The 26,299-nt window shown below is 41.7% G+C and overlaps 1 protein-coding gene and 1 non-coding gene across 8 annotated transcripts in view; one reads left to right on the plus strand and one right to left on the minus strand.

Moving 5' to 3' along the window:
- Positions 1 to 26,299, plus strand: part of BICD1 (BICD cargo adaptor 1) — a 289,925-nt gene that overhangs the window by 219,155 nt on the left and 44,471 nt on the right. For 3 of the 7 annotated variants that reach the window (XM_074403045.1, XM_074403044.1, XM_003926636.4), the window contains exons 5-8: positions 12,171 to 13,265; positions 20,331 to 20,482; positions 24,642 to 24,959; positions 25,944 to 26,137. In XM_074403045.1, coding sequence (XP_074259146.1) covers positions 12,171 to 13,265; positions 20,331 to 20,482; positions 24,642 to 24,959; positions 25,944 to 26,137 — 1,759 coding nt within the window. Of the gene's footprint in view, positions 1 to 12,170; positions 13,266 to 18,284; positions 20,305 to 20,330; positions 20,483 to 24,641; positions 24,960 to 25,943; positions 26,138 to 26,299 lie in introns of those variants that run through there. The other 4 variants (XM_003926635.4, XM_074403043.1, XM_074403042.1 and 1 more) reach the window with 3 other exon arrangements.
- On the minus strand, positions 3,643 to 3,749 carry LOC120365127 (U6 spliceosomal RNA). Its single transcript, XR_005580146.2, has one exon. It is a non-coding gene; the product is annotated as a U6 spliceosomal RNA (small nuclear RNA).

Genomic DNA, 26,299 nt, shown 5'->3' on the forward strand with positions numbered 1-26,299 from the left:
TGCCTCTGTCGATGAAGAGAGTCAAACTCTGTAAAATATTTTAAGAGAGTTATCCTGAGCCAAATATGACTCACCATGGCCTGTGACACAGCCTTCAGGAGGTCCTGAGAAAGGTGGTCTGGGTACAGCTCGGTTTTATATATTTTCGGGAAGCATGAGACATCAATCACATACATTTAGGAAATACACTGGGCCGGGCACAATGGCTCACGCCTGTAATCCCAGCACTTTGGGAGGCGGAGGCAGGCAGATCATGAGGTCAAGAGATCCAGATCATCCTGGCCAACAAGGTGAAACCCCATCTCTACTTAAAAAAAAAAAAAAAAATGCAAAATTAGCTGGGCATGGTGTCATGCACCTATAGTTCCAGCCACTCGGGAGGTTGAGACAAGAGAATCGTTTGAACCCGGGAGGCGGAAGTTGCAGTGAGCCAAGATAGCGCCACTGCACTCCAGCCCGGTGACAGAGTGAGACTCCATTTAAAAAAAAAAGAAAGAAAAAGAAATACATTGGTTGGTTCAGAAAAGTGGGACAACTCAAAGCGGGGGCTTCCAGGGTCTAGGTAAATTTAAACATTTTCTGGTGGACGATTGGTTGAGTTTATCTAAGACTTGGGATCAACAGAAAGGAAATGTTCAGGTTAAGATAAAGGACTGTGGAGACCCTATTGTGCAGGGGAAGCTCTCCGATAGCAGACTTCAGAGAGAGCAGGCTGTAAAATGTTTATTACTGAACTTAAAAGGGTACCTGGGTCTTAGTTGCTTATCTCCTGGATCTGGAAAGGAAGGAAGGAAAACAAAGGGAAAAGGGGGATTCTCCATAGAATGTGGATTTTTCCCACAAGAGACTTTGCAGGGCCCTTTCAAGGAATGACAAGGAAATATATTTTGAGCGTAAAACATTTTTATTTTCTTCCTTTGCCTAAGTCAGATTGGAAAGTAAGTCTCAATATACAGGGTTAAATAAAACCCATCCGATGAGGATTTATGGTTTGTAGGGCATGACTCGCAGACCCCTTAGATAGGAATTTGAGCAAGATAAAAAAGGCACACACACACACACACACATACACACGCGGAGTTTAGTTCTCACCTCTGCCTTGGTTATCAGGAATGTTGCGGGAGTTGTTTTGCTTCTCTGAGGCTCATTCAAAAGGGGAAGGTAATAAATTAGCCCTACCACTAGTCTCTGCCTGACCTTTATTGAAACTATGGGAAAAAAAAAAAAAATCGTGTCTCCTTCTTCAAGCCGTCATACTGCCATCTGCTGGGAAATGATAATAACAAGTATAAAAATTTATAGCTACTACAATTTAAATAGCACCTTCTGGAGTTGGTTGCATACAACCTGCTGGCCTCCGCTTTGAAACCCTGGTGATAATGGCATGCCTCCTCTGTAGAATTGTGAGGACCAAATGGGATGGTAAATATGAAACTATGTGTAAGTTTATAAATTATTATTGTTCTGAAAACTGCCATCAGGTTTCGAGATGCCAAGAGGATCCCCACTATCACTTTGTATACTCAACATATAAATTATAAAAAGTATGGGAAAAGGCAAGTGATGGTAAGCCTATAACCAAAATCAGGGAGAGCTTTTCCCCACAACAAATTAGAGTGAATACTTTACTGAACTGTCTATCTTCCTAGGTGATGGAATAAATTACAGGAATATTTTAAATTTGGCTAAACATGCTAAGTTTTACCTAACACAGAAACATATATGCAAAAAATATAGTAAGAAAACATATTTGATTAACCTCAGAGTCTATAAACTTGGCAGTAGTCCTTGATAGTGAATAGCTCAATTAGTGTCATCCTTTATTCATGAGAGAAGTTTTTCAGAGTATTATTGAATAAATTATTTTGGTTTTTTGGTGCCCTCAAGACCTCATTATTTCAAATAGGTTGTGATTGACATTTTCCAGTGACAGTCAAATATCTTAATTAGTTTTATTAGGATGAAAATAAGTAGTTCCTGTCTGGAAAAACTAACTAAGTTACTTAATCTATTTAAAGGAGTCCTGTATGCTTGTGCTGAAATATCTGTCTTTGATAAACAGCCTCTGACTTTACATCTGCATAGAGTCAAACTCTGGATTTTTTTTCAGTATCACACTGGATATATAATTTCACATGTAGTATGAGAAAACAGTAATGTTTCTGTGAAACTAAGATTAATATATTTTGATGCATCCTCATGTTGTTCCTCAGCATGTGAAAGAAATAGATTCGTATTATGTTTTGATCCACTCTATTAAAGGCAATTTTAATTTTTTCTGTAATGATTGATGGTAAGTGGTGATGGTAATTTGTTATATGTCTCATAAGAGTTCTAAGCAATTTTTATATTTTTGCTTAATTGTTTGCTGCTTATAACAACTGTATGGGGTAGATAATATTATTATCTTCATAGTATAGATAGGGAAACTGAGGCATGGCTGTGTTATGTCATCAGTTCAAGGTCAAAAATGAAGTAAGTGGAGCTGCTACATGGAGAGAGTCAAACAAGCCAAATATTATCTCTGCTTAAAGATTCACAGAATATTTATGGGATGACATTAATTAAAACAGGATTGGTCAGTTCTTGGGTTTTGAAACTTAAAGTGACAAATATAATTATTTCCTAGTACAAAGTTGACAGCTTAAATGGTTAAGCTATTACAGATTTTATAGTTAGAGATTACCGTTACAACTGTAGCTAGGCACAGTGGCTCATACCTGTAATCCCAGCACACTGGGAGGCCAAAGCAGGAGGATAGCTTGAGGTCAGCAGTTTGAGACCAGCCTGGGCCACATGGTAAAACCCCATCTCTACAAAACGTACCAAAAATAAATTAGCTGAGTATGGTGGTATGTGTCTATAGTCTCAGCTACTGGGGGGCACTGAGGTGGGACGATTGCTTCAGCCTGGGAGGTCAAGGCTGCAGTGAGCCGTGACCATACCACTGCACTCCAGCCTAGGTGAAAGAGCACGACTCTGTCTCAATAAATAAATAAAATAACAATAAATGGAATCATACAATGTGTGATCTTTTGTGACTGGCTTTTTTCACTTAGCACAACATTTTCAAGGTTTGTCCATCCTGTAATATATCGGTACTTCATTTTCATTTCTTTTTATTGTCAAATAATACTCCATGACGTAGAGATTTACCACATTTCATATCACCATTCATCTGCTGATGGACATTTGAATTGTTTCTATTTTTTTAGCTATTATCAACAAACCTATGAACATTTGTGTTCAAGTTTTTGTGTGCACATATGTTTTAATTCTCAGGGGGAGTTAATTCTAGAGGTGAAAATGCTTTGTCATATGGTAATTCTTTGTTTTATCTTCTGAGGAACTCAATGGTACAAATCGAGTGTACCATTTTATATCCCCACCAACAGTGTATGAGGGTTCCGATTTCTCCACATTCTCACTAACTCTTGTCATTAGGTGCCTTTTCAGTCATAGCCATCCTGATGTATGTGAAGTGGTATTTCATTATCATCTTGACTTGCATTTCCTTGATGGCTATGATGTTGAGCATATTTTCATTTGCTTATTGGCTCCTGGTATATCTTCTGTGGAAAAATGTCTATTCAGATTATTTTTTGACAGGGTTGTCTTTTTATTTCTGAGTTTTTTTTTTTTTTTTATACGGAACGTTTCACGAATTTGCGTGTCATCCTTGCGCAGGGGCCATGCTAATCTTCTCTGTATCGTTCCAATTTTAGTATATGTGCTGCCGAAGCGAGCACTATTTCTGAGTTTTAAGAGTTCTTTACCGATTTAGATACAAATCCCTTATAAAGGTAATTTATGATTTACAAATGTTTTCTCCCATCCTATGGGTTGTCTTTTCACTTCTTGATGGGGCCCTTTGATGTACAAAGGAGTTTGGTTTTGTTTAAGAGATGGGGTCTCGCCGGGCGCGGTGGCTCAAGCCTGTAATCCCAGCACTTTGGGAGGCCGAGGCAGGTGGATCACGAGGTCAAGAGATCGAGATCATCCTGGTCAACATGGTGAAACCCCGTCTCTACTAAAAATACAAAAAATTAGCTGGGCATGGTGGCACGTGCCTGTAATCCCAGCTACTCAGGAGGCTGAGGCAGGAGAATTGCCTGAACCCAGGAGGCGGAGGTTGCGGTGAGCCGAGATCGCGCCATTGCACTCCAGCCTGGGTAACGAGAGCGAAACTCCGTCTCAAAAAAAGAAAAAAAAAAAAAAAAAGAGATGGGATCTCACTGTGTTGCCCAGGCTGGAGTGCAGTGGCTGTTCGTAGGCACAGTCATAGCACACTGCAGCCTCAAACTCCTGGATTCTCCTGGACTCAGGCAATCCTCCCACTTTAGCCTTCTGAGTAGCTGGTTCTATAGGTGCATGCCACTGTGCCCAGCTAAAAAAAAATTTTAATCTTAATGTGTCTAGTTTATTTTTTTTTTCTTTTGTTGTTGATGCTTTTGGTGTCATACAAAACCATTGCCTAATCCAAGGTCATGAATATTCATGGCTAGGTTTTCTTCTAAGAGTTTTATAGTTTATCTCTTATATTTAGGTCATTGATCCATTTTGATTTAATTTTTGAATACGCTGTGAGGAGGAGATCAGCATTACTATTTTACATGTGGGCATCCACCTGTTCCAGCACCGTTTGTTGAAAAGACTATTCTGTTCCTTCCCCCACTGAATTATCCTTTGCACCCTTGTCCAAAACTAATTGGCCATAGATGTATGGGCTCATTTCTAAACTGTCAATTCTATTCCATTGATTTATATGTCTGTTCTTATGCCAGTACTGTAGTATCTTGATTATAGTTTTTTTTGCGGCAATTTTTGAAATAGGAAAGTTTACTAGTTCTTTTTCAAGAAATTTTTTCAGGACTGTTTTGGCTATTCTAGGCCCTTTGCATTTCCATATAAATTTCAAAACCATCTTGTCAGTTTTTGGCAAAGAATCCAGCTGAAAGTTTGTCAGAGTTTGCATTGAATATGTAAATCAGTTTAGGAACTGTTGCCATCTTAACACTCAGTTTTGGGCCCGATACGGTGGCTCATGCCTGTAATCCCAGCACTTTGGGAGGCTGAGGCGGGTGGATCACTTGAAGTCAGGAGTTTGAGACCAGCCTGGCCAACATGGTGAAACTCCATCTCTACTAAAAATATAAATATTAGCCAGGCGTGATGATGCACACGTGTAATTCCAGCTACTTAGGAGGCTGAAGCAGGAGAATCGCTTGAACCCAGGAGGCAGAGGTTGTAGTAAGCCGAGATCACACCCACTGCACTCCAACCTGGGTGACAGAGTGAGACTTCGTCTCAAAAAAAAAAAAAAATCTGTTTTTGACCCCAAAACAGAGACTGTTTATCCCTTCATTTAGGTCTTCTTTAATTGCTTTCAACATGCTTTATAATTTTCAGAGTACAGATTGTCCTTAACTCATGATGGTTCGACTAAACTTTTCGATTTAATAGTACTATGAAAGCAATGCACACTTAGTAGAAACCATGCTTTGAATACCTATATAACTCTTCTGTTTTTCATTTTCAGTACAGTATTGAATAAATTACGTGAGATATTCAACCTTTTATTATAAAATAGTACTATCAAAAAATATTTAGGAATAAATTTAAGAAAAGAAGTGCAACATGTATACAGATGCCCCTCAACTTGTGATGGGGTTGCATCTCAATAAACCCACTGTCAATTGAAGATACCGTAAGTATGGCCAGGCAGGTGGCTCCCAGCACTTTGGGAGGCTGAGGCAGGGGATCACCTGAGGTCAGGAGTTCAAGACCATCCTGGCCAATGTGGGAAAACCCCACACCTAGCTATTTTTTTATTTTTAAAATATTTTTAGTAGAGACAGGATTTTCCCACATCGGCCAGGATGGTCTTGAACTCCTGACCTCAGGTGATCCCCTGCCTCAGCCTCCCAAAGTGCTGGGAGCCACCTGCCTGGCCATACTTACGATATTTTCAATTGATAGTGGGTTTATTGACATGCAACCCCATCACAAGTTGAGTGGACGTCTGTATACATGTTGCACTTCTTTTCTTAAATTTATTCCTAAATAATTTTTATAGTATTATAAAAGCAATTGTTTTATTAATTTTATTTTTGATTGTTCATTGCTAATATATAGAAATACAATTGATGTTCATATATTGATCTTGTATCCTGCAACCTTGCTATAGTTGTTTGTTATTCCTAATAGTTGTTTTTTAGTAGATTCCTTAATGTATTGAGATGATCATATGGTTTTCATCAAGTATTCTGTTAGTTTGGTATATAATATTTATTGACTCTTGGATGTTAAATCAACATTGTGTTCCTATGATAAATTGCCTTTGGTTATGTTGCTGGATTCAGTTTGCTAGTGTTTTGTTGAGGCCTTTGTATTTGTATTCATAAGTGATCTTGGCCTTTAGTTTTCTTTTCTTATAATATGTTTCTCTGGGGTAGGGGGTTGTTTGTTTTTTAGGTTTTTTTTCTTTTTTGAGACAGATTCTTGCTCTGTTGCCCAGGCTGGAGTGCAGTGATGTGATCTCAGCTCACTGCAACCTCTGCCTCCCAAGTTCAAGCAATTCTCCTACCTCAACCTCCCATGTGGCTGGGATTACAGGTGCCCACCACCACATCTGGCGAATTTTTCTATTTTTAGTAGAGACGGGTTTTCACCTCGTTGACCAGGCTGGTCTCGAACTCCTGACCTCAAGTGATCCCCCCTTCCTTGGCCTTCCAAAGCGCTGTTTCTCTCATTTTGATATCAGAGTAATACTGGTCTCATGTAAGAGCTGGGAAGGGCCTTCTCCCTCCCTCTTTTTGAGTCTTCATCAAGTTGACTGACTTTTTTGTATTAGTGTGCATGAGAGAATTTTCTTTTCACCACACGCTCTAAAATATATACTTTTTTTTAAACAACTGATAAATTCCCTCATACAGAGTTTCTTTGTTCTATCTTGATCTTTTTTCATAGAATTCTCTTTTGATGGGGCCCAGACATGCATTATCAGAGTTGCTTCTCCAAGCAGAGAAAAATTATTTATGAGTTCTGTTTGTACATATTGATGGTATGTATACTGTTCCAAGAATCACATGATCATTCAAGTGTCAGACTGAGAGTAAAACGACTTGACTGGGCAGGATGGCTCTCACCTGTAATCCCAGCACTTGAGAAGGCCAAGTTGGCAGGATTGTGTGAGGCCAGAAATTTAAGATCAGCCTGAGCAACGTAGAGAGACTTCATCTCTATTTATAAAGAGTCTTTAAGGCTGGGTGTGGTGGCTCATCCCTGTAATCCCAGCATTTTGGGAGACCGAGTCAGGCAGATCACCTGAAATCAGGAGTTCAAGACCAGCCTGGCCAACATGGTGAAACACCATCTCTACTAAAAATACAAAAATTACCTGGGTGTGGTGATGTGTGCCTGTAGTCCCAGCTACTCGGGAGGCTGAGGCAGGAGAATTGTTTGAACCCAGGAGGCAGAGGTTGCAGTGAGCTGAGATCACACAACTACACTCTAGTCTGGGCGACAGAGTGAGACTCTCATCTCAAAAAGAAAATAAAAAATAAAAGGTAAACACTCACTGAAGTTAAAAATAATTTCTATGGGATATAGTAACGACAATAATAGTAGTTAACATATGTTATGTACTGGCCGGGCGCAGTGGCTCAAGCCTGTAATCCCAGCACTTTGGGAGGCCGAGGCGGGTGGATCACAAGGTCAAGAGATCGAGACCATCCTGGTCAACATGGTGAAACCCCGTCTCTACTAAAAATACAAACAAAACAAAACAAAAAAACATATGTTATGTACTTATACTAGGCTAAACAATTTACAAATACTGCAGTCAAGTTTTCTGGCAAGACAACCAAGCCTACTGTGAAAAAATAAAATCCCCAGTTTCAGAAGTGCTGTTTCTCAACTATTCTCAGTCACTACAGAGGATTATAATAAACTCCTCAACTCTCTGCTGGATAAATTCTTTACAAATGGAAATTAAAATAGTAATACTTAAAATGTATAGTAATTTTAAGCTTTAAAGTGCTTTGCATTTTATTCATTGAAAGCACTAAATCTGAAACAGTCTAAGCATCTGCTCTTTGAAATCCAAATACAGTTTAAGGTATGCTAAGCCTCAATACCTGAGTGAAAATACACTGTTGGAGTTTTAAAAAATTACCTGTATTTTAGTAATTTTTTTGTCAGGTCACACTTAATTATCTGGGAGAAATATATATAGTTATATATGATATATGTATATAGTATTAATATATATTTATATATGTGTGTAATATATATGTAATTTCGATACAATTCCCTATTCAATTGATTTCAGCAGAAATGTATTAAGTATGGAAGTAGTACTGTATAGCAGCAGTCCCCAACCTTTTTGGCACCGGTGACTCATTTCATGAAAGAGACAGTTTTTCCACAGATAGCGTGTGGGTGGTCGGGGGACATTAGATTCTCATAAGGGGCATGCAACCTAGATCCCTGGAGTGTGCAGTTCACCGTAGGGTTCGCACTCCTATGAGAGTCTAAGGCTGCCACTTATCCAGCAGGGGGCAGAGCTGAGGCAGTCATGTTGGCTCGCCTGCCACTGACCTCCTGCTGTGTGGCTTGGTTCCTAACAGGCCACAAACTGGTACTGGTCAGCAGCCGGGGGGTTCGGGACCCCTGTTATATGGGGAGGATACATACATGCAAGAGACAGTGTTCTATTTGATGTTTTCAGGAGATACTATCATGAAGACCTTTTTAGGGTTAGGAAAATGTTTATATTAAATGTGAACTGGCAGAGTCCAAATTGAAGATTATTCTAAAGGCATTGCCTTATTGATCGTAACACTTCTGCTGCTAAAACAAGCTTCAGACACATTCAGTACATTTTGTTTTGATCCAATATTTATTTGATCCAGAGGCTTTTCCTTTTGAAGGGTCTTTTGGAAGCAACATTATCTGTAATCATGTGTACTAATCAAATAATGTTTACACTTTCCAATGCAAATTTGCTTAATTTTCTTTTTTTTTTCTTTGAGACGGAGACTCGCTCTGCCAACTAGGCTGGAGTGCAGTGGCACGATCTCGGCTCACTGCGACGTCCACCTTCCGGGTTCAAGCAATTCTCCTGCCTCAGCCTTGAGTAGCTGGGACTACAGGCGCGAGCCACCATGCCCAGCTAGTTTTTTGTTTTTTGTTTTTGAGACAGAGTTTCACTCTTGTTACCCAGGCTGGAGTGCAATGGCGTGATCTCGGCTCACCGCAACCTCCGCCTCCTGGGTTCAGGCAATTCTCCTGCCTCAGCCTCCTGAGTAGCTGGGATTATAGGCATGCACCACCATACCCAGCTGATTTTTTGTATTTTTAGTAGAGACGGGGTTTCACCATGTTGACCAGGATGGTCTCGATCTCTTGACCTCATGATCCACCCGCCTCGGCCTCCCAAAGTGCTGGGATTACAGGCGTGAGCCACCGCGCCCGGCCTAGTTTTTGTATTTTTAGTAGAGATGAGGTTTCACCATATTGGCCAGGCTGGTCTCAAACTCCTGACCCCATGATCTGTCCGCCTCGGCCATTTTTGGGGATTTTTTTTTTAGAGGCAGGGTTTCACTATGTTTCCTCAGCTCCTGGGCCCAAGTGATCCTCCTGCCTCGGCCTCTGGAGTAGCTATGACTCCAGGCACAACCCACTGCACCTGGCTCCGTTTATGTTTTTTTTGTTTGTTTGTTTTTGTTTTTCAAATTTCACTTCCAACATTGTCACTCTTTGTTTCTTTACTGCACTTTCTTTCTTGTTTTAATCATTTTTGTAAAACATCACATCGATTTATCACTAGGAGGCAAAACAAGGCAGCTACATCTTTAGCTGTCTATGAGTGAACTGAGTACCAGATATGTAGTAACCAATCACTGGCCGACTTTGAATGAAGTAGTATCATTGGCCACTGGTCATGATGTTATGTAGTGATTTTATAGACTGAAGAGCTAGCAGCGAAGAGTGTGCATTATGCATTGCTCACAATCAATATATTTGGTCATTGAAATTTGAACCATGGTTTGGGGAGTAGCTGGTGTTTTAACTAAAGCTTAGTAACTGAAACTTGTACATACCAGAACCTTGCCAAGAGAGGACTACCATGATACTTAAATGAGGGGCATCAGGTTCCACAAAGGATTATAAAAATACTACTCTACTGTATTATTCATTTACATGTATACATGTATATCCTAAAGTAATAAGCTCGTTTTAAAATATTAACCATACTTAATGATTGATATTTATTATATTATAATTATAATAATTTTACTGGCCATCTAGGGATTTAGAAGAGTTCAGAGGGATTTAATGTTACGATCCAGGAAGTTTGAAAGTTTGAATTGATACCTTCCTTTATATCTAAAGACATGGACTGGGCGTGGTGGCTCATGACTGTAATCCCAGCACTTTTGGAGGCCACAGTGGGCGAATCACTAGGTCAGGAGATTGAGACCATCCTAGCCATGGTGAAACCCCGTCTCTACTAAAATACAGAAGATCAGCCGGGCGTGGTGGCGCGCACCTATAGTCCCAGCTACTCAGGAGGCTGAGGCAGGAGAATCGCTTGAACCCGGAAGACGGAGGTTGCAGTGAGCCGAGATTGTGCCACTGCCCTCCAGCCTGGTGACAGAGCAAGACTCTATCTCAAAAAAAATAATAGGGCCGGGCACAGTGGCTCACACCTGTAATCCCAGCACTTTGGGAGGCCGAGGTGGGTGGATCACGAGGTCAAGAGATCGAGACCATCCTGGTCAACATGGTGAAACCCTGTCTCTACTAAAAATACAAAAAATTAGCTGGGCGTGGTGGCGCGTGCCTGTAATCCCAGCTACTCGGAAGGCTGAGGCAGGAGAATTGCTTGAACCCGGGAGGCGGAGATTGCGGTGAGCCGAGATCGTGCCATTGCACTCCAGCCTGGGTAACAAGAGTGAAACTCTGTCTCAAAAAAAAAAATAGTAATAATAATAATAAATTTACACTGCAATTTTATATATGTAGTGACTTCATATATGTAGTGATGTTATGTAGTGATTTTATGTACACTGCAATTTCATATATATCAATATTTAATGAGACAGTATTTTTGGACACGAGTGTTTTTCACACGGTAATACCATCTATATAAATGTATCACATTATTTAAATTAATTACTAATATTTCAACTTCCTATTTTGGACTGAAGGAATTGAATTGATTTATAAATTGTACTTTTAGCTCTAAAATTCTGTATGTATTCTCTGACTTTTATATTAAAAACTATTAAAGCTGGTCACGGTGGCTCATGCCTGTAATCCCAGTTCTTTGGGAGGCTGAGGCTGAGGCTGGGGGATAGCATGAGCCTAGGAGTTCAAGACCAGCATGGATAACATAGCAAGACCCTGTCTCTACACACACACAGAATTAGCCAGGTCCACACCTGGCACGCGCCTGTGGTCCCAGCTACTCAGGACACTGAGGTGGAAGGACCACTTGGGCCTGGGAGGCAGAGGCTACAGTAAGCCGTGACTGTGCCACTGCACTCCACTCCAGTGTGGGTAACAGAGTGAGACCCTGTCTTAAAAAAAGATAAAAACTATCAAGTGTAGTGCATGTTTATTTTGGGGACTAAATGCTTATTTTTAAGGGTGTGGTTAAAGTACTCGGCATTATTTAGTAAGTTAAAGCCTTAGGTTTTAAACCTGATTTGGAGTTGAGCTCTGGGAAGGAAAGGATGATTGATTCACAGGCACCCTGAGACAGTCACGTACGACTTGAAAAGCAGATGTACTCTAAGGCTATCAAAATAAAAATAACACCAAGTACTATGCTTATCTCTTAAAGTCATGTTGTTTTCTGCAAGGTGTTAAAAATGAAAATAAGATGGTTCTAATAACATTGAAGTTTCATGAGTATATGTGTATGACAAAAGCGCGATTGATGGGTAACTGCTTGCAGTATAGTTTTTTTAGAATTATATACTTTTAGATTGATTTACCAGACTGCTGAAATAAAAAAACACTCCAGTTTAATTTGAAATAATGGGAACGTTGGCTCTGCTGCCGTGACTTTAAGTGTATACATGCCCAACTGTGAATGGATTAAGTTCATCATTGGCGTTGCATTGAAGTCATTCAGAGATTCTCTTTTGCCATTGCAGGTAGAGCGGGAAAAGGCCATTCTTTTGGCCAACCTGCAGGAGTCACAGACACAGCTGGAACACACCAAGGGGGCACTGACGGAGCAGCACGAGCGGGTGCACCGGCTCACAGAGCACGTCAATGCCATGAGGGGCCTGCAAAGCAGCAAGGAGCTCAAGGCCGAGCTGGACGGGGAGAAGGGCCGGGACTCAGGGGAGGAGACCCATGATTATGAGGTGGACATCAATGGCTTAGAGATCCTTGAATGTAAATACAGGGTGGCAGTAACTGAGGTGATTGATCTGAAAGCAGAAATTAAGGCCTTAAAGGAGAAATATAATAAATCTGTAGAAAACTACACTGACGAGAAGGCCAAATATGAGAGTAAAATCCAGATGTATGATGAGCAGGTGACAACCCTTGAGAAGACCACCAAGGAGAGTGGTGAGAAGATGGCCCACATGGAGAAGGAGTTGCAAAAGATGACCAGCATAGCCAACGAAAATCACAATACCCTTAATACGGCCCAGGATGAGTTAGTGACATTCAGTGAGGAGTTAGCTCAGCTTTACCACCACGTGTGTCTGTGTAATAATGAAACTCCCAACAGGGTCATGCTGGATTACTATAGGCAGAGCAGAGTCACCCGCAGTGGCAGCCTGAAAGGGCCTGATGATCCCAGAGGACTTTTGTCCCCACGATTAGCCAGGCGGGGTGTGTCATCCCCAGTAGAAACAAGGACCTCATCTGAACCAGTTGCAAAAGAAAACACAGAGGCCAGCAAAGAACCAAGCCCAACTAAGACCCCCACAATCTCTCCTGTTATTACTGCCCCGCCATCATCTCCAGTATTGGATACAAGTGACATCCGCAAAGAACCAATGAATATCTACAACCTTAATGCCATAATCCGGGACCAAATCAAGCATCTGCAGAAAGCTGTGGACCGGTCCTTGCAACTGTCTCGCCAAAGAGCAGCGGCTCGGGAGCTAGCCCCCATGATTGATAAAGACAAGGAAGCCTTAATGGAAGAGATCCTCAAGCTCAAGTCCCTGCTAAGCACCAAACGGGAACAGATTGCCACATTGAGGGCGGTGCTGAAAGCCAACAAGCAGGTAATCTCATTCTACTGGTGAAAGCATGCTAGTCAAAGCTTTCTTAGCTAATTTACTCCCTAATTTTATTGAGTATCCAGTATCATCAAGATGACAGTTCAGATTCTTGGTCGATGGGGAAATAAAACCATGTCCCAGTGCCAGCCCAGAATGTCGAATAATTATTATGTTTCAATGAGTGAGTGGCTGAAATATCCATGCCCAGCTAGGTAGAGGCAGAGGTGAGAAAGTTAAAGCAGGAACACAGAGGACACAGATGCCTTTCTGCAGATAGAGAAAGGCAGTTCAGGTGGTGCTGGGCTGAAGCCTGGCAGCGAGTGACTGGAAACAGGAGATGGAGGTTGGCAGAATACGCTGACAAGGCAGGTTACACCAGCTGGGGAGGTACAGCGAGAAAGACAGCACCCTGCAGGCAGCTGGAGCGAACAGAAGGAAATCTGGCTGCAGACGGTAAAGAAGGTCTGATGGTCAGTAACTGGAACCCAGCTTTGGACCTGGAGGTTCAGATTCAAGACTCAATTTCTGGGGGTATAGCAAGATTATGATTTTTTAAATTATTATTGTTTTGAGACAGTTTCACTCTGTTGCCCAGGCTGGGGTGCAGTGGCGCCATCTCGGCTCACTGCCACCTCCACCTCCTGCCTCAGCCTCCCAAGTAGCAGGGATTACAGGCGTGTGCTGCCATGCCTGGATAATTTTTTGTATCTTCAGTAGAGATGGGATTTCACCATATTGTCCAGGCTGGTCTTCAACTCCTGACCTCAAGTGATCCACCCGCCTCAGCCTCCCAAAGTGTTGGGATTACAGGCGTGAGCCACCGCACCCTGCTAAGTATAGCAGGATTAAACGGAGTGTTTTGTTTTTCATCCCAAACTTAGAGAAACAAAAGTGCTGAATAAATGAGCATGTCAGGGATGAAGGGCAAAAGCAGCTGTGAGGAACTGAGTGAGTAACGAAACAAAGCCAGGCAGATTGTTACCAACAAATTAAATAGTTCGGGGCCACTTTAGCAAGCAAATGAGAGAGCAAGAAAGGAGGAGTGTGGCCGGGCGCGGTGGCTCAAGCCTGTAATCCCAGCACTTTGGGAGGCCGAGGCGGGTGGATCACAAGGTCGAGAGATTGAGACCATCCTGGTTAACATGGTGAAACCCCATCTCTACTAAAAATACAAAAAATTAGGGCCGGGCGCGGTGGCTCAAGCCTGTAATCCCAGCACTTTGGGAGGCTGAGGCGGGTGGATCACGGTCAAGAGATCGAGACCATCCCGGTCAACATGGTGAAACCCCGTCTCTACTAAAAATACAAAAAAATTAGTGGGGCATGGTGACGCGTGCCTGTAATCCCAGCTACTCAGGAGGCTGAGACAGGAGAATTGCCTGAACCCAGGAGGCAGAGGTTGTGGTGAGCCAAGATCGCGCCATTGCACTCCAGCCTGGGTAACAAGACCGAAACTCCGTCTCAAAAAAAAAAAAAATTAGCTGGGCATGGTGATGCGTGCCTGTAATCCCAGCTACTCAGGAGGCTGAGGCAGGAGAATTGCCTGAACCCAGGAAGTGGAGGTTGTGGTGAGCCGAGATCGCGCCATTGCACTCCAGCCTCGGTAACAAGAGTGAAACTCTGTCTCAAAAAAAAAAAAAAAAAAAAAAAGAGTGTGAGATAGTATGAGAATGAGCTCTACCTGTGCTGGTGACCGCATGTCTGAAATGTAGGTTCATTTGGGATGTTAACTCCGCTGGGTCAGAGCTTAAGTAATAGGGAGCTTTTCCTAGCTGTTCATCTTGTCCTTCTGGACAAGTAGTAATCTTACAACATGAGCCGGCCTAATTCCCAACTCTCTGTGATGACTGAATTTGTTTTCCACCCTTGAGTTTTACCTGGGTGGGAGTGCTGCGAGATATAGGCAGGAAAATTCTTTTCTCATTTGTTTAGTTATATTTGAGAAAGGTGCTGAGTAAATGTTGGTGTTGATAAAGAGAAGCAACAAAGCACCAAATGCCTTCTTGCAAATGCAAGCAGTGCCAGTGTGCTAGGTCATGGGAGCTCTTGCTGTTTGGAGAATGAGGGTTAATTTCAGATACAGAGTGCCTTCTCCATTTGCTATCATCTGGGGGAAACCACACCCTTATTACGTCATCTACAGTGCAGCTTTAGTGTCCTCATCTCTAGTGCCCATAAATCTATTCATATAATTGACATCTATACCATAAGCTATAATATTGTTTGCACTATTAACATGTTTTATATAAACCTAAGGGTAAAATATTACTTTATTTTGTGTTGCCACTTTAGAGAAATAGAAAAGGTGGCCAGGCGAGGTGACTCACACCTGTAATCCCAGCACTTTGGGAGGCCAAGGCGGTCAGGAGTTCAAGATCAGCCTGGCCAATATGATGAAACCACATCTCTACTAAAAATACAAAAATCAACCGGGTGTGGCAGCACACATCTGTTGTCCCAGCTACTCAGGAGGCAGAGACAGGAGAATAGCTTGAACCCGGGAGGCGGAGGTTGCAGTGAGCAGAGATCGCGACATTGCATTCCAGCCTGGGTGACAGAGCAAGACTCCATCTCAAAAAAAAAAAAGAGAGAGAGAGAAATAGAAAAGATTAGAGTGAATGAAGAATTTGTGAGATGTTCAGAGTGGTCATAAATAACCAATGCCATATTAGATAATGCTTACACAACCTTTATCGAGGGCATGCTATCCTGGGGCATTCTTGGTCAACCCATCAGATAACTCTTCTGACTTCTTCCGTTTTTTTTTTTAATATATTTTTTCCCCCTCCCACCTGACTTCTTCCTAAAGAACCTTTAGAAAGGTTCCTAACAAGCCGGGTGCGGTGGCTCAAGCCTGTAATCCCAGCACTTTGGGAGGCCGAGGTGGGTGGATCACGAGGTCAAGAGATCGAGACCATCCTGGTCAACATGATGAAACCCCATCTCTACTAAAAATACAAAACATTAGCTGGGCATGGTGGTGCGTGCCTGTAATCCCAGCTACTCAGGAGGCTGAGGCAGGAGAATTGCCTGAACGCAGGAGGCGGAGGTTGCGGTGAGCCGAGATCGCGCCATTGCACTCCAGCCTGGGTAACAAGAGCGAAACTCTGTCTCAAAAAAAAAAAAGAAAGAAAGAAAGGTTCCTAACAACCTTTAGAAACCTAGATCTATAAAAATGTCAAGATGCTTAACTGAAATATAAGTAAGGACACTTGGCCAACCAACAGAGACTAATTTGTGAACAGGCATTCATTGATTACATATTTTCTGGGAGGGAAGGGATGCAAAAATAAATGGCATAATCTAGTAGGAGTTCCACAATTGCCTGTAGCTGTTTACAAGATAGGACTTACCAAGCACTTTGGAGTGATGTAGACAGTACCACAGGAATTAAGGACAGAACAAAGCATTCCTAGCTGAAGTTTTCTTTTCACAGTGCTTTGTGGTACAGGTTGAGTATCCCTTTTTCAAAACATTCAGGACCAGAAACGTTCCAGATTTTGGATTTTGGACATTTGCATATATACATAATGCGATATCTTGGGGATGGGATCCAAGTCCAAGCATGAAATTGACTTATGTTTCATGTATTCCTATATACATAGCCTGCAGGTAATTTTATACAATATTTTAAAAAATTTTGTGGCTGAAACAAAGTTTTGACTGTGACTCATTACATGAGGTCAGGTGTAGAATTTTGTGGCATCATGTCAGCACTCAAAAGGTTTCAGATTTTGAAGCATTTTGGATTTTGGATTAAGGATGCTCAGCCTGTACCATTTGCATTACACTAGAGTTCCAGCCAATATGGGCTCAGTGAATTAAATGAATTTGGTCTACATGTTCATGATGTTGGGCCTGTTGCTGTGATGCCTATGTGTCATAAATAGCTTCAAGTATTAACAGATGACATTCACTATATTTATAGACATTGTGGAATATTCGTTTTTAAGGTTGAGGTGAGAATGCTGGGGTATAGGGGGGAAAAGGAAATCTCCCTGTTTTAAAATAGGCATTCTACTATACAGCCATAAGAAAGAATGAGAGCATGTCATTTGCAGGGACATGGTTGGAGCTGAGGCCATTATCCTTAGCAAACTAATGCAGGAACAGAAAACCAGATACTGCATGTTCTCACTTACTAGTGGGAGCTAAATGCTGAGGACACATGGACACAGAGAGGGGAACAACACACACTGGTTCCTATTGGAGGTTGAAGGGTGAGAGGAAGGAGAGGATCAGGAAAAATAATGAATGAATACTGGGCTTAATACCTGGGTGAAGAAATGACTGGTACAGCAAACCCCCATGACACACATTTACCTATCTAACAAACTGCACATCCTGCACATGTACCTCTGAACTTAAAAGTTAAAAAAATAAATAAAATAGATATTCTGTACTCTCTATGAATCTTCTCATTTACTTAAGGATTTTTTTCATAGGCACAGTGCCTTCTGATGCAGTTTTTTTTTTTTTTTTTGAGACGGAGTTTCGCTCGTTACCCAGACTGGAGTGCAATGGCGCGATCTCGGCTCACCGCAACCTCCGCCTCCTGGGTTCAGGCAATTCTCCTGCCTCAGCCTCCTGAGTAGCTGGGATTACAGGCACACGCCACCATGCCCAGCTAATGTTTTGTATTTTTAGTAGAGACGGGGTTTCACCATGTTGACCAGGATGGTCTCGATCTCTTGACCTCGTGATCCACCCGCCTCGGCCTCCCAAAGTGCTGGGATTACAGGCTTGAGCCACCGCACCCGGCCCCTGATGCAGTTTTTAAGATTGAGGTGAGAATTCTGGGGTATAAGGAGAAAAAAGGAAATCTCCCTGTCTTAAAATAGGCATTCTACTCTACAGCCATAAGAAAGAATGAGAGCATGTCATTTGCAGGGACATGGTTGGAGCTGAGACCATTATCCTTAGCAAACTAATGCAGGAACAGGAAACCAGTTACCGGTTCTGGTGCACATATGTACATAGCCTGAAGGTAATAGCATAAGCATTTACTGAGTTCATCAGAAGGCACGTCCAGTGCCTTCTGATGAAGTCAGTAAATGCTTGTGAAGCACCATCCATCTAGCACTGTGCTAGATGCTGAAGATTCAAAGACTAACACAGTCCCTGCCTTCCAGAAGACTCAGCCTCCTGGCAATGTCAGGATAGAAACACAGTTACAGTTAAACATTACATGTGCTATAATCCAAGTTATGAGAACAATTTAGAGGAAGGAACTAAGGTTTCCTAGAGGAGCCAAAAAAGACTTCACAGAAGCAGTTATACCTTAGTTTGTTCTTAAAGGATAAGGAGTTGTTTTCCAGAGGAGGAGGAAATAATTCCAGACAGAACAGTAGGTAGAGAGGCTTAGGAGTGACAGAATAGAATGATATATTCAGGGAATGCTCACAAAGGTCTATGTGGCTGGAAATAAGACTTTTTTATTTAGAAAGTCAATTATGGAATGTGTGGAGAATGTGCTGAATGCAGACCTCAGCAAATCCAATGGGTTATGGTTACTTAAAAATTACTTAATTCTGGAAAAGCTTTGCATAGTCTGTGAACAAACGAATCTACAAACAAAACTGAGGCTTTGGGGTATTTGTCACAAATAGTAAATGAGTGTGCACTTCTATTTCAGATCTAGCCCTCTGTCATTCCCCTCTTTATTCCCTTTAGATACTGACCATGGGACTCTATGCTTACAAATTTGTTATGTCTACATTTTCACAACTTAAACGTAATTTTCTGTTCTAAATGAATATGTGTCTAAGCTTTTTAAACACTAAACAACTGCCATTTTTCCCCAGGTCAATTTCTGCCTTCTGGCTACTTTTCTGAATCTGTAATATTTCTGAAGATTCTTCCAAGTATTAATACTACAGAACATACAGAAGTATTTTATGAATAGAGTCTCATTTTAATCTGAATTCAAATTCAGTCAGAACTCATAAGAAACTACTTCGGAATCAAAACAGTAACAAAGTACCCTATCCCAACATTGGTTTAATACAGAAAGAATTTATTTCTATAGATGTTGGCACTTTACATATGAAGATTTGAAACTGTCCATTTCAAGCACAAAAAGAAACGTTAAAAACCAGGATAGTCTTCCAGGGAAATCCCATTAGTGATGGATTTTTGTACTAGTAATAGGGTTTTTTATTAGTATGGGATATTTGTATGGACTCTCAAAAGTTATTTCCAGTTTGTAAATATAATGTGTTTCCAGTTTGGCTTCAATATGCAAACTGTGCTGTGCATCAAACAGGCGGTCCCTAAGTGTACACTGATTTTATGCATTGATTCAGTCAATGTGTTTTTTTTTTACTTGCTACTGTGTGCCAGGCAAGCTCTTGATTTGAAACACTGTTACTTCCAAGAACTTCAGACGTGCTCAAATCCTAGATTCAAACAAATGGTTTTAACTCATTCAACATTTTGTAACCCCTACTTTTATGGAGATTTTTAAATAACTATATTTGACTACAATTCATTGTTTGGACAAATTGTATGCAAATTAGAAAGCAATTATTACTTCTTTCTCTTAAACATATAATAACATGGATTTATAGTTTATCATATATTCATATTATCAATTACAATGGTATACATCTTTTATTCTGTGTTTTGAGCCCACTGAGCACAGGTGACAAAATTTGAGTTCTAACATATTCCAGTTTGATTATTCCAACTGAAGCTGTGCTGCTTTACTAACTTCTTAGTCAAGTTTTTCTTGTATAAAGTTTCATTCTGGCTGCCTTCTTGTCCTAAAATCCCATCCCTTCAGCATCTGCGTTAAATATTTATTAAACTACTGTCATTCTCTTAGCTCCTGATACTGACTCCGGCTCACAGCTGGCCTCTAGGGCAATTTAACCACATTATAAATTCACAACACATTTGACATTAAAGGAAAACTTCCTGTGTCCCAAGTGCATACCTATGTGTGTATAATTTAAATCAATTTCACTCTCCTTTTATAAAAGAACATAATAGGCCCAGCATGAAACAATCTGTATGATGGATTTTCCTGATATGAAAATTGTAAGCAGTGTGATTTTTCTGCTTTAGACAGCTGAGGTGGCGCTAGCTAATCTCAAGAACAAATATGAAAATGAAAAAGCAATGGTGACTGAAACCATGACAAAGCTTAGAAATGAACTGAAGGCTTTGAAAGAAGATGCTGCGACCTTCTCATCCCTGAGAGCAATGTTTGCAACAAGGTAACAGTATTTTCTTCCTAAGACTGGGTGTGGTACCTGGGGAAAAGCCTTTAAAGTTCACAGCCCTGTCTTTGTGCATGCTGAGTGTTATTTGGTGTATAGTCTAGGATGGTAAAGTGTGAAGAAAATATGTGGAATTTCACACTGACGAATCCAGAGTCACACCTTCTGTGCTGTTTTCCAGAGTCCCCTAACTGAACACTCTGGATCCAGAAATTCTATTACATAAAAATATTTTTAAGTAAAGTGTTATTAATAGACTGTTTGTAGAACTCATATACCCCAAAGAAATAGACTCTCCCTCGAAATAAAAAGCTTTCAATAAGGAAAAAAAAAACCCATTTCCTAGAATAACTAAATATTATATTATCACCCCTGAAATACAGTTCTGTGATGGAAGTACATGAAAGTATAGAAAAGTGCCTTATCTGCCGGGCGCGGTGGCTCAAACCTGTAATCCCAGCACTTTGGGAGGCCGAGGCGGGTGGATCACGAGGTCAAGAGATCGAGACTATCCTGGTCAACATGGTGAAACCCTGTCTCTACTAAAAATACAAAAATATTAGCTGGGCATGGTGGCACGTGCCTGTAATCCCAGCTACTCAGGAGGCTGAGGCAGGAGAATTGCCTGAACCCGGGAGGCGGAGGTTGCAGTGAGCCGAGATCGCGCCATTGCACTCCAGCCTGGGTAACAAGAGCAAAACTCCATCTCAAAAAAAAAGAAAAGTGCCTTATCCTTAGTACTGTGTGAGAAGATAACCGTCATAATGAAAGTTAATAGTCATCATATCAACTAATTACTTAGAATATATATATATATTTTTTTTTGTTGTTGTTTGTTTGTTTGTTTGTTTGTTTGTTTTTTGAGACAGGGTCTTACTCTGTCACCCAGGCTGGAGGGCAATGGTACGATCCTGGCTCACTGCAGCTGCTACCTACCAGGTTCAAGCAATTCTCCTGCCTGAGCCTCCCAGAGATTCACTCTTGTTGCCCAGGCTGGAGTGCAGTGGCGTGATCTTGACTCACTGCAACCTCCATCTCCCGGGTACCTCCATCTCCCGGGTTCAAGCAATTCTCATGCCTCAGCCTCCTGAGTAGCTGGGATTACAGGCATGCGCCACCATGCCCAGCTAATTTTTATATTTTTGGTAGATACGGGGTTTCACCATGTTGCCTGGGCTGATCTCGAACTCCTGACCTCAGGTGATCCGCCCACCTCGGCCTCCCAAAGTGCTGAGATTACAGATGTAAGCCACCACACCGGCCTATATTTTGTTTTTAAACGTGAAGTGATTGTTAAGAATGTGTTTGATTTGAAGTTTTCAGAATCCTGGGATTTTCAATATACTGTTGAAATAACATTTTTTGTTGTCACAATGCAGTGTCAAGAAAATCCAGCTTTTTTTTTTTTTTTCTTTTTTTGAGATAATGTTTTGCTCTGTTGCCCAGGCTGAATGCAGTGGTGCCGTCTCGGTTCACTGCAGCCTGGACATCCTGGGCTCAAGCAATCCTCCCACCTCGGTCTCCGAAATAGCTGGATCTGCAGGCTTGCACCACCACACCCGCTAATTTTTGTGTTTTTGTGGAGGCAAGGTCTTGCCACGTTGCCCAGGCTGGTCTCAAACTCCTGGGCTCAAAAAATCCGCCCACCTCAGCCTCCAAAAGTCCTGAGATTATGGGTGTGCACCACCATGCCTGACCAAACCTCACCAGTTACATACCATACCTTGTATGATGCAAACTTGATGCAAAATTCCCAAGTAATGACTAAGGCTTCACTTGCAGACTTGGTAAATGATTTACATGTAGCTGATACAAGTGTTAAAAATGAAATGGAAATCTCTTGAACTTTAAGGAGTCCCCCAGAATCTGCCCATCTTTCTTTGTATGTTAGGAGAGTACAGGCTTAAGCCAAGACCTTGTGATTGACTCTCTTGGGGATGGCATTGAGAAGCCTGAGTGCCCGAGAGCCCGCAGGGGTGCAGAGGAACTGACTTCTGGGTCTCAGGGCACAGCAGTGTTTGGGAATAGAATGTGTTTACCTCTGGCCACTGTGGTGGACAGGATAGAGAATAGGAATGGGGCACAATGTCCCCCTCTTTGATGAAAGAATCAGGATTATATTTGGAATCAAGAAAACATAAATTTCCTCTTTGAGAAGGAAATTTTTTAAAATGTCAAAAACATTTCAAGTCTGAATCTGATTTATATAAGAAGTATTATCCCCTGGCCAGGCGTGGTGGCTCACGCCTATAATCCCAGCACTTTGGGAGGCTGAGACAGGTGGATCATCTGAGGTCAGGAGTTAAAGACCAGCCTGGCCAACATGGTGAAACCCCATCTCTACTAAAAATACAAAAATTAGCAGGACGTAGTGGCATGCATCTGTAATCCCAGCTACTCAGGAGGCTGAGGCAGGAGAATCACTTGAACCCGGGAGGTGGAGAGTACAGTGAGCCAAGATCGCGCCACTGCACTCTAGCTTGGGCGACAGAGTAAGACTCCATCTCAAATAATAATAATTATTATCCCCAAATTGTCCATTTTCACTCCATTTTTTCATGCCATTTTTTCTCGCATGAACAATAATTTGTTACTCGTATTTTAGTGCGTAAATAAACTCGGGACAAAAACTGAGAATGAGCTTTTTCCCCACACCATGTCTCCCTTCCAAATGTATATGTGCTCAGGTTTTGGCATTGGTAAGGGAAGAAGATCACTGAGCTTACCTTCCTTTTTTGGCACAAGTATGAAACCTGAATAAAGATGTTTCAGACAGTCTTGTGCAAATCTTGGTTTTTGCAGGGTGTTATGTTTTTTGACAACTCATTGCTGTATCATCTGGTTGAGAAATCACTGAAAATATTCCGTTTTCTAATTCAGGCAAATTAGTCAAATTGGCAAGAACAGCTGCAATCAATACTAAATTAAACTAAAATGTATAAATATAGCTAAGAATTATTTTTTATAGACATTATTCTTTTGGATACTACAGGCGTTGCCTATAGTAAGCTTGTCACATTCCTCTAAAGAATGCAATGTTATACAGTACGAAGAGCTACCCTAAGACATTTCAGGTACTGTGGACATTGTGTGCAACATGACTGTTTGTTTTTCTGTTGTTACACAGCAGCCCCACAATAACTGTATCCCTGGGGTTTAAGTTGTTGTCCATTAAGACTGTTTCCATATGGACTGGGTGCAGTGGCTGATACCTGTAATCCCGGCACTTTGGGAGAACGAGGCAGGAAGATCACTTGAGGCCAGGAGTTCAAGACCAGCCTGGATAACGTAGTGAGACCCTGTCTCTTTAAAAAATAATAATGGCCAAGCGCGGTGGCTCACACCAGTAATCCCAGCACTTTGGGAGGCCTCGGAGAGCAGATCACCCGAGGTCAGGAGTTTGAGACCAGTCTGGCCAACATGGTGAAACCTCATCTCTACTAAAAATATGAAAATTAGCCAGGCACAGTGGCGGGCACCTATAATCCCAGCTACTCAGGATGCTGAGGCAGGAAAATTGCTTCAACCCGGGAGCCAGAGGTTGCAGTGAGCCAAGATCACACCACTGCACTCCAGCCTGGGTGACAGAGCAAGACTCTGTCTCAAAAATAAAAAATAATAATAATTGGCTGGGCGTGGTGGTTTACGCCTGTAATCCCAACACTTTGGGAAGCTGAGCTGGGGGATCACTTGAGGTCAGGAGTTCAAGACCAGCCTGGCCAACGTGGTGAAACCCTGTCTCTACTAAAAAAAAAAAATACAAAAATTAGCCAGGCATGGTGGTGCACTCCTGTAATCCCACCTATTCGGGAAGCTGAGTCGTGAGAATCACTTGAACCTCGGAGGCGGAGGTTGCAGTGAGCCAAAATCATGCCACCGTACTCCAGCCTGGGTGATAGAGCAAGACTCAGTCTCGGAAAACAAAACAACAACAAAAATAATAAAAATAAAATTTTAAACATCCCATATATACTTCCTTGTATGGATGAACATACATTCCAGTTTTCTATTATAGGTATCTACATTCTTTTGCTAGACCTTTAAACCAGTCTTCTAAATTTCTAAATTTCAGTCAAATTTATTACTTTTCAACTTAAGTCCCAAATTCAGTTTCACCAAAATTTTCCCCTCACCAACTTCCCGGTTTTGGTTCCAGATGTGATGAATATGTCACCCAGCTGGATGAGATGCAGAGACAGTTAGCAGCCGCAGAGGATGAGAAGAAGACTCTAAACACTTTGTTACGAATGGCTATCCAGCAAAAACTCGCCCTGACCCAGAGGCTGGAGGACTTAGAGTTTGACCATGAGCAGTCCCGACGCAGCAAAGGCAAACTTGGGAAGAGCAAGATCGGCAGCCCTAAAGTAAGTGGGGAGGCATCAGTCACCGTGCCCACCGTAGACACTTACCTCCTGCATAGTCAGGGCCCACAGACACCCAACATTCGGGTCAGCAGTGGCACTCAGAGGAAAAGGTATGCATGCAGCGATCTTCATGGTACGGTGCAGTGGCCAGATTTTAGTTAACTGCAAAAATGAATGTGCTCTTGTCGTGGAGGATGGAGGAGGGGAAGGAAAAGAGAAAACGGGAGCTGGCCTATAAATGGGCCTTGCTAATGTGGGTCTTTCCAGATCAAAACCTTTTTGATAACTGTGTTTATGTAGTCCTTTCTAACCCCTTGCCCAACCTCTCCTCTTGATTCATCGCAATATAATTTTCAAGTGTCTGTTAATATTTTTGCTACTCTTTGTATATATAATATGCCTCTCCCTTACCTCCAACCTAAGAAGTGGTAGATAAAGTTGGATATTAAGAATGAAGCTGTGTTCTACCTGGGTTCTAATTTTATAAGTCATTGTACCTTTGGAAATGGTGCTGCTTACCAGCTTCTCTTTAACGGGGCAAGGATATGAATCTGTTCTCTTAGGGAATTTTTTGTCCATTTGACCAAAACTGATGACGGACTGAAAGTGGGTGTCCTTATTTAGATTAAATGGGATGGAATACGCGTAGTCCTTTTCTTGAAAGCAGGTTTTTGAGCTTTTTCGTTTGGCATGGGAATATTGCCCAGAGAAACCACTTGTAAGGTTTTTAGGGGTTTGATTTTGTGACCTCTTTCCAGAGTCCTGGCTGTTGAGTTACCCTGTATTTTCTATTAATGGTAACATTTTTATTTTAGGAGCTTTCGTTAAAGACTCAAATAATATATTTTCTATTTGTGTTTGAAACTGACTAACTTTAATAAATCTCTTTTCCAGTATCCAGAGCAGTTTCCAAATAGGGTTGTATCCTGAAGTGGAAACTTAAAAAAAAAAAAAAAAATAGCAAAACTCTTGATTTACATATTAAAAAAATTAAATGCCGGTATAAATAATGTTGTCACTGGTGAGGTATTGAAAGGTAATTAAAGTAAAACTTTTTTGTTTCCTATATGTATTTTTCTTGGATCTCCTGCAAGACAATTTTCACCTTCCCTTTGTGATCAGAGCCGTCCCAGGACTTCAGGGGCGTCCTACCTACAGAATTTATTAAGAGTTCCCCCTGATCCCACCTCCACAGAATCATTTCTTCTGAAGGGCCCCCCTTCCATGAGTGAATTCATCCAAGGGCACCGGCTCAGCAAGGAAAAAAGGTTAACCGTGGCTCCACCAGGTAAACATTTTTTCCTTGGGTGCATGTGATGCAAATGATTAGTTGAATGGACTCTCCCCTTCCTTCCAGTCACTCAGGCCCCCCAGCCTCAGAGTCTACCTTTCATGATGTGTAAATTCCTACAATTGGCCAGGCGCGGTGGCTCATGCGTGTAATCCCAGC

This window comes from Saimiri boliviensis, chromosome 7, assembly GCF_048565385.1.
Source record: "Saimiri boliviensis isolate mSaiBol1 chromosome 7, mSaiBol1.pri, whole genome shotgun sequence".
In the NCBI taxonomy this organism is placed as follows: Eukaryota; Metazoa; Chordata; class Mammalia; order Primates; family Cebidae; genus Saimiri; species Saimiri boliviensis.